Source organism: Myxine glutinosa, chromosome 2 (assembly GCF_964187855.1).
Source record: "Myxine glutinosa chromosome 2, kmMyxGlut1.1, whole genome shotgun sequence".
NCBI lineage: Eukaryota > Metazoa > Chordata > Myxini > Myxiniformes > Myxinidae > Myxine > Myxine glutinosa.
The window spans coordinates 211,508,627-211,528,437 of record NC_136262.1 but is presented as its reverse complement, the minus strand read 5'-3'; the positions used below and the strand labels follow the sequence as shown (position 1 = coordinate 211,528,437).

At 46.2% G+C, this 19,811-nt stretch overlaps 1 protein-coding gene across 4 annotated transcripts in view; it reads left to right on the top strand.

Moving 5' to 3' along the window:
- NDC80 (NDC80 kinetochore complex component) overlaps positions 1–19,811 on the top strand; it is a 108,258-nt gene that overhangs the window by 37,437 nt on the left and 51,010 nt on the right. For 3 of the 4 annotated variants that reach the window (XM_068106351.2, XM_068106353.2, XM_078772209.1), the window contains 5 exons: positions 5,559–5,728; positions 5,946–6,048; positions 13,374–13,472; positions 13,600–13,690; positions 13,783–13,889. In XM_068106351.2, the coding sequence (XP_067962452.1) occupies positions 5,559–5,728; positions 5,946–6,048; positions 13,374–13,472; positions 13,600–13,690; positions 13,783–13,889 (570 nt within the window). The remainder of the gene's footprint in view (positions 1–5,558; positions 5,729–5,945; positions 6,049–13,373; positions 13,473–13,599; positions 13,691–13,782; positions 13,890–19,811) is intronic. The other variant, XM_068106352.2, reaches the window with a different exon arrangement.

Sequence of the window (19,811 nt, the reverse complement as noted above, 5' to 3'; positions counted from 1 at the left end):
AGGCAATGATGGCTTCCATGACTTTGCTGATAATTGGGAGCAGGCTAATTGGTCTGTCGTTGCAAGGATATGTTTTTGCACTTTTTTGGATAAAGCGTCTTTCCCTCGCGGTCCCCATGTACTGTCTTTCCCTCGCGGTCCCCATGTACTGTCTTTGTCTTTCCCTCACGGTCCCCCTGTACTGTCTTTCCCTCGCGGTCCCCATGTACTGTCTTTGTCTTTCCCTCGTGGTCCCCATGTACTGTCTTTCCCTCGCGGTCCCCATGTACCGTCTTTGTCTTTCCCTCGCGGTCCCCATGTACTGTCTTTCCCTCGCGGTCCCCATGTACTGTCTTTCCCTCGCGGTCCCCATGTACTGTCTTTGTCTTTCCCTCGCGGTCCCCATGTACTGTCTTTGTCTTTCCCTCGCGGTCCCTATGTGCTGTCTTTGTCTTTCCCTCGCGGTCCCCATGTGCTGTTTTTGTCTTTCCCTCGCGGTCCCCATGTACTGTCTTTCCCTCGCGGTCCCCATGTACTGTCTTTGTCTTTCCCTCGCGGTCCCCATGTGCTGTTTTTGTCTTTCCCTCGCGGTCCCCATGTACTGTCTTTGTCTTTCCCTCGCGGTCCCTATGTGCTGTCTTTGTCTTTCCCTCGCGGTCCCCATGTGCTGTCTTTGTCTTTCCCTCGTGGTCCCCATGTACTGTCTTTGTCTTTCCCTCGCGGTCCCCATGTGCTGTTTTTGTCTTTCCCTCGCGGTCCCCATGTACTGTCTTTCCCTCGCGGTCCCCATGTACTGTCTTTCCCTCGCGGTCCCCATGTACTGTCTTTGTCTTTCCCTCGCGGTCCCCATGTGCTGTTTTTGTCTTTCCCTCGCGGTCCCCATGTACTGTCTTTGTCTTTCCCTCGCGGTCCCTATGTGCTGTCTTTGTCTTTCCCTCGCGGTCCCCATGTACTGTCTTTGTCTTTCCCTCGCGGTCCCCATGTGCTGTTTTTGTCTTTCCCTCGTGGTCCCCATGTGCTGTCTTTGTCTTTCCCTCGTGGTCCCCATGTGCTGTCTTTGTCTTTCCCTCGTGGTCCCACTGTACTGTCTTTGCTCTTTCCTAAAATAACGTTTCTGCTGTAACTATTGCAACTACAAACTTGCGGTTCAGCTTGCGGTTGAGGATGATTGCATATACTAATAATCCTCAGCTGACAATGCATATCAGAGCAAAAACCAAGCCATGAGGTCCAAGGAACTGCCTGCAGAGCTCAGAGACAGGATTGTGTCGAGGCACAGATTTTGCAAAGCCTACAAAAAAGTTTGCCTCATTGAAGGTTCCCAAGAGCACAGTGGCCTCCATAATTCTTAAATGGAAGAAGTTTGGAACAACCAGGACTCTTCCTAGAGCTGGCCGCCCGGCCAAACTGAGCAATTGGGGGAGAAGGGCCTTGGTAAGAGAGGTGACCAAGAACCCGATGGTCACTCTGGCTGAACTCCAGCGATCCTGTGTGAAGATGGGAGAAACTTCCAGAAGGACAACCATCACTGCAACACTCCACCAATCTGGGCTTTATGGCAGAGTGGCCAGATGGAAGCCTTTCCTCAGTGAAAGACACATGATTTGCAAACTCCATGCAGGCTTTCATGTGTCTTTTAGATCTTTACATCCCTCAAGTGTCATTAGTCCTTAACACCATTTAGACACCTTACACCCTTCAGACAGATTAGACTGGTTGGACCATTGCCCATTTATTTTTGGACCCTTGCCCCTTGCTTGGACACCACCCCTTTCCCTTGCTTTAAACCACCTGGACCTTTTTAGACCCTTTTTACATGCTTGAGAGATTAGACCCTTTTTTGACCCCTTAAACACTAACTACTTTTGGAACATACCCTTTCTACCTTTAGAGCATCTAGAACCTGTTAAGCGCACACCACGCAAACATCTATAATCTCTTGCAAACCACAGTCTATACTTTTTTTTTCCAGCAAATGATATGCAAACTCCACCCACCCAGAGGGTGGGTACTCTGCTAGTCTACAATAAAATGCTCAATGCGAATCAAATGAATTTTACACAAGAATAATTTTTATTTCAACTTCATCCGGAAGCACTTGTTCCCCATGCATCATATCACAAACGTCGTTTAAAATCATGTGTTCATTACGTGTTCTTGCTTTCGGTTGCCTCTTCCTATCTCTAATCTGATTGGTTGCCGAGCACCTGAGGATTTCCTCAACCCTCTTACTCGAGGATTCCCTATGGGTCCAAGGCATTTTTACCTGACTTCTGCTACTTCCTGTGTCTTGGATGTTTTCTTGCCATTTTTGTCTTTATTCATTTAAATTTATTTTGCTTTATCCTTATATTTTTCTCACCTTCCCTTAGTGCTTAGTCCCTTACCTAGAGTGGCTTTGTGCCTTTTTGGGGGCGATTTCCATAAAAGGGTTGTTTTTGCAACATCCCTTAAATATATCCTGTGCTGAGGAATCGGTGTACCTTAAGCCTCAAGGTAAATCTTTCCTAAAGGACAAGGGGATTTTATGCAATCGGGCCATTGTAATTAAACTTGTAAAAAAAAATCATAAGAATAAAAAAGCTGCCTCTTTTTGATAATTCAACTCCTTGATTATTTAACTTGGCCCCTGTGGTCGTGTCACATGATGTATGGTGAAATATAATATAAGCCACACATGAGTATACCCTGCAGTTGGAATTTTTGGAACCAAGTTAACGTATAGCCCACGAGTTATTTGCGTGAAAATGTGGTATCCCGTGCACGCGAAGTGGAAAGTGGGTATAAGTAATTGGTTCATGTCCATCCCTCCGTCTGTCTGTGAATGTCGGTTTATGAGCGAGGAACAACTTATTTACATTGAATGTTCTATTTTGAAAACGAATCGGAAAATAAACCTGCTGTTTTACAGCACGTTGGCTCTGAATTTGTCCCTATTGCACATGTGCAGAGTAGTGAGATAATGTTTTTACTCTGTCTGCCTGCCGGTCAGTCAAACAAAATTGAAATTTGTTCTAAACATAAAATGTACTGTTTATAAGCATGATATGTTATAAAGGACACAAACGGGCACGAATAACTAATGTAACGTGTTGGGCATAGTGGTGTAATAGACACGGCAAAAACGGTGGTAAACTCCGGAATTAATTTATACGACTTTTACAATATATTGTAACGGTTTTGAGAAGTGTAACGAATTTGAGAAGTGTAACGGTTTTTGAGAAGTGTAACAATTTTGGAGAAAGTGTAACGAATGTGAAAAGTATGGTTTTGTTGTGTGTAACACCCTCGTAATGTAAATAATGGTCGCAGCCGTCCTCCTAGTTAATTCCATGAAGCTTACACACAGGCCACGATATATCTTTTTAAATAGTGTATTTCCTTATTCTATGTAGGCTAAATATGTGTTTCCCACTAGATTGACTGCATTGTATGAAACGAAATAAGCGTAGGCCCTTTCAATTTCCCCAATCATCTCCGCTCTCCAAAGTTCCTTTCAAAAGCGGTGCGAGTGGTGTTCAATCCCGCAAGCCGCCATTGGCCATGTGCTCATCTCGGAGAAGAAGGGGGGTAGGAGCCGCCAACTCACAGGCGTGGCACGTCGTCATGATCAAAGGAGGAATCGGACAGCCCTAACAGCCAACCAGCACCGCGGTTAGCGACCCGGTAGGCGTGCCCTCGCAGCCGGCGGCTTGATTCCGCCCGGAGTAATAAAAGCGACTGGAAGGGACTGCTTAGGCAGTTCTGTAGGAGATGACATGAGAGAGGACCTGTGACCTGTGAGCTGTGAGCTGTGAGATGAGAGATGCTCCAAACCAAAAAGGAGAGATACTTGGGGAGGAAACAAGGTTTGAAGAGACGCGCTGAGAGGAGGGAGACGGCTCCACCAGAAGGAGAGGAACAGGTGTGACCGAGCCAGCGCGTGACGTCTACAGCATCGGCAGCGGATACGCGGCCGAGGGTCTTCCCGCCAAAAACGCGAAGAATTGAGAGCTGCTACCTCCGACCCTGCCTCCCTCTCCAGCAATCCACCTCAAGCCATACCTGCCTGCAATATCCCCCGTGTAAGTGTGAACGTCGTCTGTCCTAATCGTTGTCCTGGGGTTAAGTAAATTGAATAGTATAAGCTAACGATTCACTGTGTGACTGCTTCTTCCATCCATTGCTTGTACATAATTTTGGTCGCTCCTTCTTTTTGCTTGTGTGTGTATAATAAATCTGTTCTTCCTCCGTACTCTGTCTTCTTCTCTTTTCCTTCTCTTTCGGTCGCTTTAGAGGTTTCCCGATTGAATATCTGTGGTGCGATCTGGTCAACGTTGGGGGAGTCGGGCCAATTGGGGATCCTGTAACGGTCGCGGTTGGACCATCCGCTCGGCCCATCATAACATCAAAACCGCAACTGTAACAATATATTTTATTAAAATTGAATTGTATACTTGATCACTGCAGAACAGAAATCGCCTTCTTTGCACTTTCAAATCCCTGCCGTTTAGCAGTACTTGGACATGTTAAATAAAGTACATAAGACTGCTTCAATAGTGCTAAACTTCCGGATTTGTTTAAACTATCTTTAAAATAATTGAGTCCCCGACCAGTTTTACTGGAGGGGATTATATGTTTGCTGTCTGTCCGTCTGTCCATCCCACCTGTGGTTTTCTGCACTTTTCCATGCCCTTCAATATATTCAACTGAAACTTGGTACATGGCTTTATGATAAGTTAGAACAACTTTGAGTTTTGGGGCGTTTCGCCAAGTTTTCATTGAGGTATGCCCTTTTTGAACTTGGAAAATGTCACGTATTATACATGGGTCAGTTTTCAGCTGCCCTGATTCCTCCCCACTGCTTTACACCCATTGGCTGGACAGCTGGCCTGACTCACCCCAAATGAAGCAGCACAGATCGGCAGATCTCAGGCCTTTCGCCTGGGTGTTAGTCTTTGGCCCAGTGCATTTGGAATGATCCCTGGTATATGCACATATGCAGTATGCATGTTTTTGCTTCATGTTTGTACATACTACATTGGGTTATTTTTTTATGTTCGGCACCGAACGCGGTATTATACACTGCCCAAATAAAGGGATGTGTTTACTGATGCAAAATTTTCCAGACTTTTTCCCCTTACCTTTTAACATGTTGAACTGAAACCTGGTAGGGGACATGTAAAAAACCACCGTTTGGAGGCCATTTTTCCCCGCAAAGCGGGGGTTGGCCTTTTTGGGGACCGTGGTTGTTGTTGTTTTTTGGTCCCCTTTTTGAAGCAATGTTTTACGGCCGGATGCCCTTCCTGACGCCAACCCTGTTTGTCGCCTTTTTTTACGACAAGCAGGGAATTACCAGTGAACTGGTACTCAATTAGCCGACCTCGGAAGGATGACAGGCTGAGTCAACCCCCCTGGCGTTAATTCAGAGATCGACCGGGATTCGAACCCAGGATCCTTGGATCCTAAGCTGGCACCCTAGCCGCTAGCCCAACACCAGGGCTTGGTAGGGGACATGTATTGCAAAGTAATTCTTCCACTTGTTTGCACTGTTTTTATTTTCTTTAATTTTACTTTCCCTTCTCCCTCTTTCTCTCTAGTTCCTTTTGGAACAGGGTTATTGCCAGCTGTTGAATCCTCGCAAGCTCCAGAACCCGAGCACTCGTGATGTTCTTCAGATTTTTTCCTTTCTTTACCAATTGCTGGAACCAAAATATGAGCTGCCTGACAAGTACGAAGAAGAAATACCTCGGATTCTGAAAGATATGCAGTATGTCCTGACAGGCAATATCTTGAGACTTATTGCATTTTTTTTTCTCCTGTTGACATTAATCGAAGAGCTGGGTTGATTAACCAACTTGCATGCATTGCTGGCTAATTGATAAACGAAATTACAGTTGTGTCAATCAGTTGACACATGAGGCTGATAGAGTGAATTAATGAAGGCATTCACTGAATAATCTTTTCATAATCATTTCTCTCCATAGGTATCCGTATCCACTAACAAAAAGTTCAATGTACACCATTGCAGCTCCACACACTTGGCCTCAAGTGCTGGGAGCCCTCGTATGGCTTATGGAGAATGTCAAGGTAATTTGTACATATTTTTATTTTGTTCACTGTTGCTCATGTTTCTCTTCCTTTGTTGGAATCCCAACTAATTTTGAGCACTGGTATCCCTATGACTTAGTAGATTTGAGGTCATTATATTTATCCTATGCATGTAAAGCCACATACACTATTAGTCTGTCAATCAAATGTGCCAGAATTCCACCATTGAGCATATTTCTACTCGACCCCCTCCCCCCCCCTCCCCTCTCAATTTGGTTGACTGTCTGCCTATGGAATCCAAGGCAAACTCCACTCTTGTATTACTGACCTACTTCTCTGTCGTAGCCAACGTGTGGCTCAACGGAATCCTTTCTCCTCTCCCTGTTAAGGCTGGAGTACCCCAAGGCAGTGTTATAGGTCCCATCCAATTACTAGTCTTAATCAATGATCTCACTGACTAGTAAATCATCTTTATCTCTGCTGATGACTCCACTCTGCCGTGACATCCCTCATCCTTTTGACAGGCAGGCAGCAGTGTCTTCCCTCTTCTCAGACCTTGACAAAATAGCAAACTGGTCAAACACCTGGAACATGTCTTTCAATCCTGATTAAAAAACACACACACACACACACACACACACACACACACACACACACACACACACACACACACACACACACACACACACACACTCCTATCTCTCTCTCGCTCATGACCATGCCGCAAACCCTCCCATCTACGTTCTCAACAACTGGCTCAAAGGTTCAGTCACTCAAACTCTTGGGTCTTGCATTCAGCCATAATCTCTCTTGGGCAATCCACATTTAAAAGTTGGCCTTCCACGCCAGATTATGACTGGGCATCCTCCGTCATTCTAAATCCTTCCTTGGCACACCTAAAACCCAGTTTTCGGACCGGCAGAGAGGATAACCGAGAAGGAAGTTGAGGAAGCGATAAAAGCAATACAACAACAACAACATGCATTTTAAGGCCATTTTCCCTGCTAGAGCGGGGGTAGCCTTGCGGTCCCCATGACGATCTTCTCCATTTTGCCCTATTTTCTGCATCTCTCCTTGAGATGGGATCATCCCCCTTGCCCGCATTTTTTCTTCCACCATCTTTAGCCAAGTCTTTCTCGGTCTTCCCCGTCCTCTACTTCCACATTCATTTCCATCACTCTTCTCAACCAGTCACTTTCATCTTTCCTCAACACATGACCAAACCATCTCAACCTGTTCCTCTTCACAGCATCAATCACAGGCTCTATTCCCATAATCTTTCGCAATTCATCACTTGTCTTCCTCTCTCTCAACGATACCCTGCACATCCACCGAACCATTCGCATTTCCACCCTGTCCAGCCTTCGTTGATGCTCTACGTTCATTACCCATGCTCTACCCATGCCCATGCTTATGCCCATACCCATTAAATTACCCATGCTTCGTTGCTGCTCTACGTTGCTACACTCCCATAAATCATAATACTTCTCACACATGCAGCATACACCTTTCCCTTCAGCTTCAACGACACTCCCCTCCTCATCAGCACGCCACTCAGTTCCCGAAACTTTTGTAAACACGGCAAACCCTCCTTTACGTTCTGAGCCAGCACCTCCATCACAGCTACAAATAGTAGTGGACTTATTACCGACCCCTGATGCACTCCCACCTTCACCTCAAACTCACCCCTGTTCCCGTCCTTCGTCCTAGCGATAAAAGCAATAAAGAGTAGAAAAGCGGGAGGGCCGACGGGAGTTGTGGGAGATATGTTGAAGGCAGCGGGAAATTGGGGTGCGAAGAGAATGACAGAGATCTGCAATCTGGTGGTGAAAGAAGGCCGCATTCCAGTGGATTGGGAACTGAGTACCCTCGTCCCTCTATACAAGGGGAAAGGTGACCCTCTGGACTGTGGCTCGTATCGAGCGATAAAGTTATTGGAGCATGGAATGAAGGTATTGGAAAGGGTGTTGGAGAGGAGGATAAGGAAGAAAGTGAAGATTGACGAAATGCAGTTCGGATTGATGCCAGGAAGAGGAACGACAGACGCGCTTTTTATTGTGAGGCAGTTGCAGGAGAAGTACAAGGAGAAGAGGAAGAAGTTGTTTCTTGGGTTTATTGATCTGCAGAAAGCATTCGATAGGGTATTTTTTTTCTCTCCTCTCCCTTTGTATACAGAATCGAGGCTCGTGAAAGATCTGACATTTAGCACACAAACAAATCAAACAGACAAACAAAATATATAAAAAGAGGGAGCGGTAGACAAGATGGGGAGAGAAGGGGAAGCACACAAACGCAACATTTATGAGCAGGGACATCGGGAGATGTGTGGGAAGGAGAGGGCTTGGGGGGAGGAGGCGTTGGAAGGGGGGTGGGGGGTGGGGGGGGGTTGGGAGAAGTATAAAACACAAAGACGCCAAGGACTTCCAGGAAAGAAGTTGGTATTTCTAAAAAAGTGGATTTGGGGTGAAATTAGCGGGGGTAGAAAAGATCAATGTTTTGGATGGGGGAAGATAAGAAATGGTGGTGCACAGCTGTTTTAAAGACTTGGAGGGAGGAGTGGGATTGATGAGAGTGAGGGAGTTTGTTTCAGAGGCGGGACAAAAGAGGAGTGAAGGTGAGCAGAGAGTCTTGATTTTGGCAGTTTAACCATAAGAAGGTTGCAGGCAGATCTTGTGCGACCTATAGGAATATTTGGGGGACAGAGCCCAGAGAGAGCTGGGGGGGCAAGGCCGGAGAGGAGTCGGTAGAACACGGAAAGACTACCAACCTGCTTGCGGTGAGTGAGTGAAAGGCCCTCGGAGTTAGCTTCATCGTGGGAGATTCCAATGATTCTGAACGCTTTGGTTTCAACAGCGTGAAGACGAGCTAGGTGTGAGGCAGGAGCACCAGCCCAGAGGGGAGAGCAGTATTCCATTGAGCTGCAGATGAAAGCCTTGTATGTGGTGAGGAGCTCAGGTGTGCCAAGGAAGGACTTCGCATGACGGAGGATGCCCAGTCGGCAACTGGCTTTGGAGGCCAGATTTGAAATGTGGTTTTCCCAGGAAAGATCATGGCAGATATCGAGACCCAAAAGCTTGAGTGACACAACTTCTTGGAGAGGATTATTCAGAAAGTGGATGGGAGGGTTGTCCTGTCGGTCTTTTCGGAGAGACATCGTAAGAGTGTGAGATTTGTCAGGATTGAAAGACATGTTCCACTTGTTTTCCCAGTCTGTGATTTTATCCAGGTCTGCAGAGAGTGATGAGGCTCCAGACTGCCGTTCTGAGGGATGAGGAATGGAGCGGCAGAGAGTAGAGTCATCAGCAAAGAGATCGAGAGGATTTTCAAGAGAGTCAGAGAGATCATTGATGAAGACCAGAAAAAGCACAGGGCCCAGAACACTGCCTTGGGGAACTCCAGCCTGAACAGGAAGAGGAGATGAGAGAAACCCATTCATGGCCACACATTGACTACGACTAGAGAGGAAGTCCGCCAGCCATGTGTGGAGATTTCCATGGATACCAAAGGAGGAGAGTTTGGTGAGCAGAGTGGGGTGCCAGACCGTATCGAAGGCACGTGATATGTCAAGGGAGACAGCTCTAATTTCCTGTTTGGCATTGAGGACCTCCATCCATTGTTGAGAAAGCAGAAGCAGCATGTCCAGAGTAGAGTGACCTGGTCTGAAACCAAATTGATGATCAGAGATCAAGCCATTGGAGAAGAGGAAAGATTTCATTTCCGAAGCAATGATGGATTTCATGACTTTGCTGATAATTGGGAGAAGGCTGATTGGTCTGTAGTTGCTAGGATCTGTTTTTGTACATTTTTTGCGCAAAGCGGTGATGTTGGCTGATTTCCAAGCAGATGGCAGATGACCTTGAGCAAAAGAGAGGGTGAAGAGAACAGAGAGAGGGAGTGAAAGAGCGGAAGAACAGGATTTTAGGACCCTTGGGCTGATGCCGTCAGGTCCAGTTGCAGAATCAGAGGCGAGGGTTGACAGAAACTTTTCCACCTTGTCAGGAGGAAAGGACACAGAGTCCAGGAGCAGCTGGGTACGACTGGGTACGGTGGGTACAGAGAGGGATGGGTTTGGGTTGGGACACAAGATTTAGAGGCAAACACAGAGTTGAGCCATTCAGCTTTTTCACGTGCGGAGTCAGCTGTGTAGCCGTTTGAGGTGAGGGAGGGGATGGAGGGGGAACAAACACCAGAAACAGATTTGACCAGACGCCACCAGGATTTGGAAGAGGGAGAAAGATAAGAGAGTTTGGTCTTGAGAACAGAGAGACATTGTTTCCTGGCTCTCCTGAGGGTGGACACACACTTGTTTCGGGCTTTGCGAAAGGAAATGAGATTTCCTTCCGTTGGATTTGCTTTCCAGGAGACGAAGGCAAGTTGTTTCTGGGCAACAGCCTCACCACAAGATTCCGTGTACCATGGACGGGAGGAAGGGTATGACAACTGAGAAGTCGTGACATGGGCATTGAGGAAGTTAGGAGTGGAGGAATGGTTGATCAGAGTGGTGATGGCAATGTACAAAAGAGCGCGCACAGCTGTAAGGACGAAGGATGAGAACAGTGGTGAGTTTGAGGTGAAGGTGGGAGTGCATCAGGGGTCGGTACTAAGTCCACTACTATTTGTAGCTGTGATGGAGGGGCTGGCTCGGAACGTAAAGGAGGGTTTACCGTGGGAGTTGTTGTATGCAGATGATCTGGTGTTGATTGCAGAAAGTATGGATGGACTGAAGGAGAAGATGAACAAGTGGAAGTAATGTATGGAGACAAAAGGTCTGAAGGTGAATATCGGAAAAACGAAGGTGATGGCATGTGGTGAGGTGGAAAGAACTGGGAAGTGGCCGTGTGCTGTGTGTAGGAAGGGTGTCGGAGTGAATTCCATTCAATGTACAATCTGCGCTGAGTGGGTTCATAAAAAATGTAGTGGTTTGAGAGGGTCATTAACCAGTGTGGCAGCTACATTCAAGTGTAAGGTGTGCACAGAGGGAGCTACAGATGGAGGAAATGTTTAGTTGGATCTTGGAGACGGCATGAAGCTGGAAGGTGTGAAAACATTTTGTTACCTTGGAGACATGCTGAATGGAGAAGGTGGATCAGACTTGGCTACGGTTGCTAGAGTGAGATGTGCATGGAAGAAGTTTCGGGAACTGAGTGGCGTGCTGACGAGGAGGGGTGTCGTTGAAGCTGAAGGGAAAGGTGTATGCTGCATGTGTGAGAAGTGTTATGATTTATGGGAGCGAGACATGGGTAATGAACGTAGAGCAGCAACGAAGGCTGGAAAGGGTGGAAATGCGAATGGTTCGGTGGATGTGTGGAGTATCGTTGAGAGAGAGGAAGACAAATGATGAATTGCGAAAGATGATGGGAATAGAGCCTGTGATGGATGCTGTGAAGAGAAACAGTTTGGGATGGTTTGGTCATGTGTTGAGGAAGGATGAAAGTGACTGGTTGAGAAGAGTGATGGAAATGAATGTGGAAGGAAGTAGAGGACGGGGAAGACCGAGAAAGACTTGGCTAAAGATGGTCGAAGAAGAAATGCGGGCAAGGGGGTTAACAAGGGGAGATGCAGAAAATAGGGCAAAATGGAGAAGGTTGTCATGGGGACCGCAAGGCTCACCCCTGCTCTTGCAGGGAAAATGGCCTTAAAATGCCTGTTGTTGTTTGTTGCACACCTGAGCTTCTGTCCACCTCCAAGGCTTTCATCCACAGCTTTATGGAGAGCTGCTCTCCCCTCTTGGCTGGCTCCCCTGCCTCACATCTTGCTCAGCTTGATGCCATGGAAATAAAGACCTTCAAGATCATTGGATTGTCTCGCATCGCCGACAGGTCACTGGTCTGTCTTTTTCGGCCTCATTTCTGGTCTTGCACCCTCTGCTCTCTCTGTGCTTTGACTCCTCCTCATCCCTCCCCCCCCCCCACCCCCCCTCCCAAGTATCTCCTTCACGCATTGGTTTCACCAGCAGCTCCCTCCGAGTGGAATTGCCTAAATCCTGATCCACTGCTCATCCCCACTCATTCATTCCTCTTTTCTGGCCTGTGGAACCGCCTTCCTCACTCTGATCCAATTCTTCCCTCCGGGTCTTCAAGACAGCTGCTCATCACCATCTCAGGTCATCCGCCATCCAAAGCCATGATCTTTTCTGCACCTGTTAAACTACTGTACCCCTCTCAAAATTTTGCTTGTGTATCCATCTTGGCTACCTCTCATCGTTAACTGCATCCCTTGTTTAGCCGTCTCCATCTACCTTTGCCATCTGCCCTGCTAATGGGGGTTCCTCTGTCTCATGCTGTTCCCTTTATGTTGTGTCCTGATCTGTTCAGTGCCTTAGCTCTTCCACAAGCCTCGAATTTTTCTTACTGTATTATTACCTCCACCACTGCGGGTGGACGGAGGTTGTTTTCACCCCTGTCTGTTTGGCTGTTTGTCTCTGAGCATGATATCTCAAAACGTTATGGACGGATTTGGTTGAAACTTGGTGGACAGGTTGGGTGTGTGACGAGGATGAATTGTTTCGATTTTGGTGAAGATCCGGATACGATAATTCACCATTGAGTGATGGCTCAAAAATAATACATGGCACGATATTTCAAAAAGTTGTGGATGGATTATGACAAAACTTGATGGATGTGTTGGGTCGATGAAAAGTACAAGCTGATTAGATTTTTGTTAGGCCGGATTTACATATGCACTTTATCAGTGGGATATGAAATGTAAACTGTCCAGCCTGGCAGAGGAATGCGCTCCAGTTTTGTTTGTTGTATACTTAAAAAAAAATTTTTTTTAAATTTATGTAGTGGGATGACCATTTGAGCTGGTAGAACTTTGCTCTCATGGTGTTGCAAATTACCTCACAATACTATACACCTTTATTGGTTGAAATCCCCAATGCAATGCAATGCCCTCTGACCTCAAAAATAAAAGTATCACTTTGCATCCTTTATTCAAAGCAAAAGAATGCTGACCGAATTGAAATGACAGTCTGATGTTTACCCTTATTCTATATAAGGTACCCAATTGCATTGTTTTGCCACCGAGAAGACGGAAGATTTTTATAATTATTATTATTATTTTTTTTTTGTATACAGAATCGAGGCTCGTGTAAAAGCTGACATATTGAGCATGAAAACGTGCACAGACACATAAAACACAATGAAGTGAGGGGGAGAGAGGGAAGCACACAAGTACAACAACAGTAGAGAACAGGAACGTCTGTCAATTTGTTCATTCAATTTGCACTCCTGGACTTTCCTTGTTTTAAATCCTTGTTTTAAAACAAGGATAACACACAGTTATCCTTGTTTTAAATGTGTAACAGCATGTAAACATATTTTCATGCAAATGTATGAATGGAATGTCTGCCTGCCTGCCAGTTCTATCAGAGATGCTGTACAAATATGTCATTGAACGGAGATGACATATCTGCAGGAATATTCGATGAAAAGGAGAAAAGGGAGCGAAAATGCAAAGAGGTACTCAGATTTTGAGTGGAGTGACTATCTTTGTGGTGGTAGTTGGCAAAGCCCATACATCCAACCTATGTTTACTTTGTCTTTCTCTTATCTTTCCTGTACTTAATTCTTGATTATCCTCCCCTAGCTGTTCAACAATTATGTTGATATAACATATAAACGGTTCCTTCAAGGTGCAGATTATGGTGCTGCAAAGGAAGATTTCCATCATCAGATCAGTGAGTTGACTCGACAACATTCCACTTTAATTGCATGTTCCCAATGCAATGAGCTCACAACATTCTTCTACTTTATTATTGTTCTCTGCCAGAGGGTGTGCAAGAGTTGGATGATCTTGCTGTCCAAGGGATGGAGACAAAAAAGCATCAACTAGAGGAGGCACTGGCAAATCTCGTGCAAATGAATGACAAAGCACCAGTATGTCAAAGTTTGCTTCTCACATCAAACATTTTAGCTGCTTATTCCTCTTCACTGACTGCAGTCATTTATGTTTATATGTCACCATTGTCCTCACCACAAACACCTTGTGTAGATCGATTTTGTCCACATGACGTATAGCAAAGCAACTTTTCTGTTTCACGATTTCCTGTTGTACTTTGCATTGGGGATGTTTTGTGTTGCAAAATCCAATTTATATACCTGATAAATATTGTCACGTGCTCAGGAGTTGAGACTACTGACAGGTCGCAATTAGTTGACCATGCCAAAATATGGCAATCACACCCCAAGTCACAGAGCCAGTTGTGGCCCAGAATTCTAGCAGTTGGAATAAACGGGCCGTTTTAGGCAAATAATATATAAATTTGGAATGCACACATATCCACCCTACAGGGTGCAAAAGGTGCTAACATAATTATACATAGCATCATAAACATAATACAAAATAAAAATAAAATAAAACATTCATCTTGCATTAGGCACACAATTCATGAATACCAAAATCAAGATATAATAATTTAAAAAATGAAATGAAAACATAGACCAATATAAAGTTATGTCAACAAAAAGACAAAAAAAACCCAAAATAACTTGAATGGCACTCTTCGACGTCGACCGATTATGCCTCCGCCCAAATTATTACATTATTATACATACCGTACTTGTACCAAGGTTGATTGAAATGTCCAGCTGTTCTCAAGTATCACATTTTTACCTGACATGACCTTTTATGTCAATCTAATCAGTTCATCTTTTCATCATAATATACAGTGCCTTTAGAAAATATTCACACCCCTTGACTTTTTAACAATTTGTTGTTGCAGCCTGGATTTTGTTGTTGCAGCCTGAATTAAAAATGGACTAAATTGAGATTTTTTTTATCACTGATCTACATATAATTCCCCATAATGTCAAATTGGAATTTTTTAGTGGAATTTTTTTACAAATCAATTAAAATGAAAAGCTGAAATGTATTGAGCCAATAAATATTCAACCCCTTTGCAACCCCAATAAGTATTCAACCATATGACACTAAATTGAGTGGAGATGCATCCAATTTCCTTTAATCATCCTTGAGATGTCAGATCCCTGGTGTTGGCTTAGCGGCTAGGGTGCCAGCTTAGGATCCTAGGATCCTGGGTTCGAATCCCGGTCGATCGCTGAATTAACGCCAGGGGGGTTGACTCAGCCTGTCATCCTTCCGAGGTCGGCAAATTGAGTACCAGTTCACTGGTAATTCCCTGTGTGTCGCAAGAGGCGACGAACAGGGTTGGCGGCAGGAAGGGCATCCGGCCGTAAAACATTGCTTCAAAAAGGGGACCAACAAAAACAACAACCACGGTGCCCGCAAAAGGCCAACCCCCGCTTTGCGGGGAAAAATGGCCTCTAAAGGTGGTTTTTTAAATTTATCCTTGAGATGTCTCTGCAACTTGCTTGGAGTCCACCTGTGGCCAATTCAATTGGAGATTTAGAAAGAAAAAAAACCCTTTCTATATACGGTTCCACACTTGACACTGCATGTCAGAGCAGAAAGTCTACCATGAAGTTCAATGAACTGGCCATAAAACTCCAAGATAGAATTGTGAGGAGGCATACTGTAGATCTGGGGAAGTGTAGAAAACAATTTCTAGTGTTGAAAGTTCCCAAGAGCACATTGAGCTGCATCATTAGGAAATGGAAAGAATATGAAACTACACAGACTCTCCCTAGAGCTGGCCGTCTGACCAAACAGAGCAACCAGGCAAGAAGGGCCTTGGTCAGGGAGGTGACCAAGAACCCAATGACCACTCTGACAGAACTACAAAGTTCCTTGGCTGAAGTGGGAGAATCTGCCAGAAGGACAACAGTCTCTGTAGCATTTCACAAATTCTAGGCTTCATGGGAGAGTTGCCTGACGGAAGCCACTCTTGAGAAAAAGGCACATGATAGCATGCCTGGAGTTTGCAAAAAGGCAAGTGAAAGACTCGGGGCATGAGGCAAAAGACTCTGTAGTCTGAGATGAAAAATGAACTCTTTGACCTGAATGCAAAACACTATGTCTCGTGGAAACAGAGCACAGCTCATCACCCATCTAACACCATCCCCACCATAAAGCATAGTGGTGACAGCATCATGCTATGGGGATGCTTTCCAGTAGCAGGGACTGGGAGACTTGTAAGGATAGAGGGAACAATGAATGGAGCCAAATACAGGAATACAATACAAAATAAGGGGTGCCCTACATCTGGCAAATAAAATACGTTTACTTCTTCATGCAGCTGTATGAATCAAATTGGCTCCCCTTTATATGAACTTTTCTAGAGCATTACTTGGTTCCTCCTCAGAACACAAGGGTAGTCCGGCATGCACACAAGATTTTTTGAATGTCCATTATTTTGTATTGTTTGGCATTTTCTACAAGCTATGGAATGTCCCTTTTTTATATCCTTTGCCACATGGCACATACCCTTCTATAAAGGGGCCTTTCTATGCCATTTTTACCCAAGAATCTGTTATAGCTCCCTGTTTAATCCTTCTCCTTCGTCATTCCACACCATTTTTACGGCGTAGCTCATCGGATAGAGCCGTCTAGAACCGTGTTTGTCCATCTATGTATGCCCCCTCAAACGTATACCAATCAGAGCTGAGAATCTGGTCACATGACAGGGTGATGTGATTACGTCTGATGTCATTTCGGCGGTGCTACGGCTGACTCGCTACGCACCGCCATTTTGATTTATATGCCGTTCAGGCCGAACATATTGTTACGGATCTCTACGTCGGCCTTTTTCCCCTTAAGAAGGGGGGGGGGATTAATCCCCTTGTGTATGACTGACTGACGTGAGTCCTGAAGTTGCCCAAGCTCCCTCCGGAGAGGCAGGTGAGCAACCCCGTTCGCGACCGCGGACAAGATGTTAATTGCCGAGCGGATTAGCAGCCGCGGCACGAACCATTAGCAAGTAACTGACCTGATTCTCAAACGTTGGCCAAAATCGCGCCACAGGTGTTCAATGTGGAAACCTCAAAGACGAACGGATGTGAAGAAGAAGAAGGCAAAAGTAGGAAGAACAAATATAATTTATTACTAACTATTATGTACAAGACCAAAAGAACCAAGGAGAAGGAAAGATATGAAAATAAAGACAGAAAGGCTGGAAGGACCAGAAGACACAGTGCAATACTAACTTACCTATACAAACCTACTTATACCCCAGGACAAGACACACAAAACAGACGACAATCAGACTTATACGAATGGGGAATGAAGGCAGGAACGAATGGCTGGAAGGAGAGGAAGGTTCAGTTGGAGCAGGAGAATGGTCGGGCCGGGAGTGAGCAGCCGCCGCCCCTCCGCACTCGGGTCCACACGGCCGGGATGCTCGCAGCAACACGTCGGAGCTTGTCGTGGCAAGGCTGGTTGGAACAGCGTCTCCTTTCCCAGAGCTCTCTATTCGGGCTCCTTCACTCTCTGGCTCCCTCGATGACTTCGTTGTTCACCTCTTTCACCAAGCAGTCCCTCACTGAACTCTTGCGCGCATCTCTCTCCCTCAATCATCTCTGGTGGGGGCGTCGCGTGACGGGTTATATAGGCCACACCCTCGAACCTTCGCGAACCTCCCCGGTCGTTCTGTCTCCGCCCTCTCAAGCCAAACCCCTCATCCTTGGTTGGTTGATCGGGGCTGGCTCACTCCTCCCTCCGATGACGAGGGCGGAGACACGCCTTTCTTCTCCGAACCGACCGCGTGTTCAATTGAGGGCGAATGCAGTTGGCAATTGCGGACAAATGGGGAATTCAAAAGGGGATCTATCTTATTTGAATTCGGTGCAATGTAGAGTCAACTAATGGGAAACACAACCTTAAACTAATACACATAATAAAGAAATAACTATTTAGAAGGGTATATGATTTGCTACGTGCATGTATATGGACTAACTAAGAGGACGACCTTTGACCTTTACACACAAAACGGAGATATTTACAAGAATTCATTACACTTAGAGAGGGTGATATTTACAACAATTACAAACCCGCAACACTGCACCCTCATCCCCCAGGCACGTCCTCGGGCTGAAAACTTACTTAGTGTGACACGTAGGTGTAATTCCCTCTACATTTAACCTGACTCTGAGTGTGACAGCTTTAAAACACAAATAAGTATGTCCCCCTGCTGCATTGCACCCTGCCTAACAGATTTACGCCCACAGCTAACCGAATTGCGGAATTGTCTTCAATCTAAACATGAATGGTGGGGAGCATTATTTACAAATGACGCTAATTGTATTTACAAAACGCAACCCAGGACCTGCGATTGTTCCTTTTTGGGGGGGGTGGGGGGGGGAGACAGCCTGCGCTGCATCGACGCACCAGCACCAACTATCATCAAAGCACCATAATGCACCAAAACGCACCGGAGTGCACAGTCACCACAGTTCAAACAAAAACCAAACCCCTGGTGCTGGTCTTCCTCTTCGGCTCCCTCTGCTGGCCACTGTTCTTCCAGATGTTGTCTTTCCTCGTCTTTTGCTGCCTATTTGGTGGAAATAAAAAATGCACAAACGTGTCCGTTTTTTATTTATGGCCCACAGGGGCCGACTATGAGTGGTTCACCTGTGGGCTTGGTGCCACCTAACCGGGTCCGCAAGCAAGATCCTGGGCCATCGTGGCCGGTTCCAGCAGAGGGGCCATGCCCCAACCCGTGGGGTCCATGAGTGGTGCTCAGCCACAGACATGTGGTCCATAAGTGGTGCATCGATGCAAGCAGCTGGTTGCGGGGGTTCGGGCACACAATGGCGGACTCCCGCACGCTGCCCTCGGTGCCCAGAGAGCACGATCCATGGGTCGGGGAAGGAAGACAGAGAGGGCAGGTTAGCGAGGGGTAAGGTCACAAGGGTACACATCAATAAAGGCAATGTAAGGTGAGGTGCGTCTGGAGACTGAGCGGAGAAAAGCTCGTCCCTACCGTACGTCACCCCCCCCCCTCCCCCGTTACCTGTTCTACCCTTGCCCCTTTCCCCCGTATGTACAAAAATCTACACATTTACAAATCCGTCACTACGTCTCGTCCTCCCTATATTTCCCCTAATACCAAATTCGTCACAATCCCATTGTCTAAATTTGCCATCACCAATTCATCATCAATCCTCATAAGGAGGGAGAGATGGAACATCAGCACAATGTCACACCCACGTCATGATGCGTCTCACATTCCAAACATTTGCACAAAAATAATAAAAACAACAAACCATGGCACGGTGTAGAGTTTTGTCACCTCAGCTCAGGTGAGTGGATGTAGATGGTGCGAGGAGATTCTTAATCCTAACTATCCTCTAAATGACATTAACACACTTTACACTACCTGGGGCCTTTCCCTGCCAATCCATTGGCCATCTTACTCCATGCGGTTTTAAGAACCAAATTCCCATTTACCAAACTGTGGTGCTTCATCAATTTGGGGTCTCACTCCCCCGATTCAACTCTCTGTGCCTTTGCACAATTTCAGGACTGGGTCGTGTGGCTCTCCCAGCAGGTCTACCCACCTGCACACCTCCACCACTGCAGTTGCCTCCGAGCTTACCTGCTCCTTACCCTAACCTATCTACCTGGGGAAGGCCCTCTGGCGCTCTCCCCACTCGGTGCCCTCTCTGGCACTGGGCTCCCCGGGTCCGTCCTCCGGATCCTCGGGCCCCATCTACAACAACTCTACCGGCTCCCAGAGCCCACCTGCGGCCTCACCTGGCCGACATCCTAACAGTGGCGGAGTGCCCATTTAACTACACACACTAACAGGCCACACGCCCAGCCATTTCCACGTCACTAATGCACCCATCCAAACACCATTCTTCCACCCGCACCACAGATGCCAATATCCAACCACAATTTACCTACTCCCTCTACCTAACTCTTAAACTACCCTCCCCGGG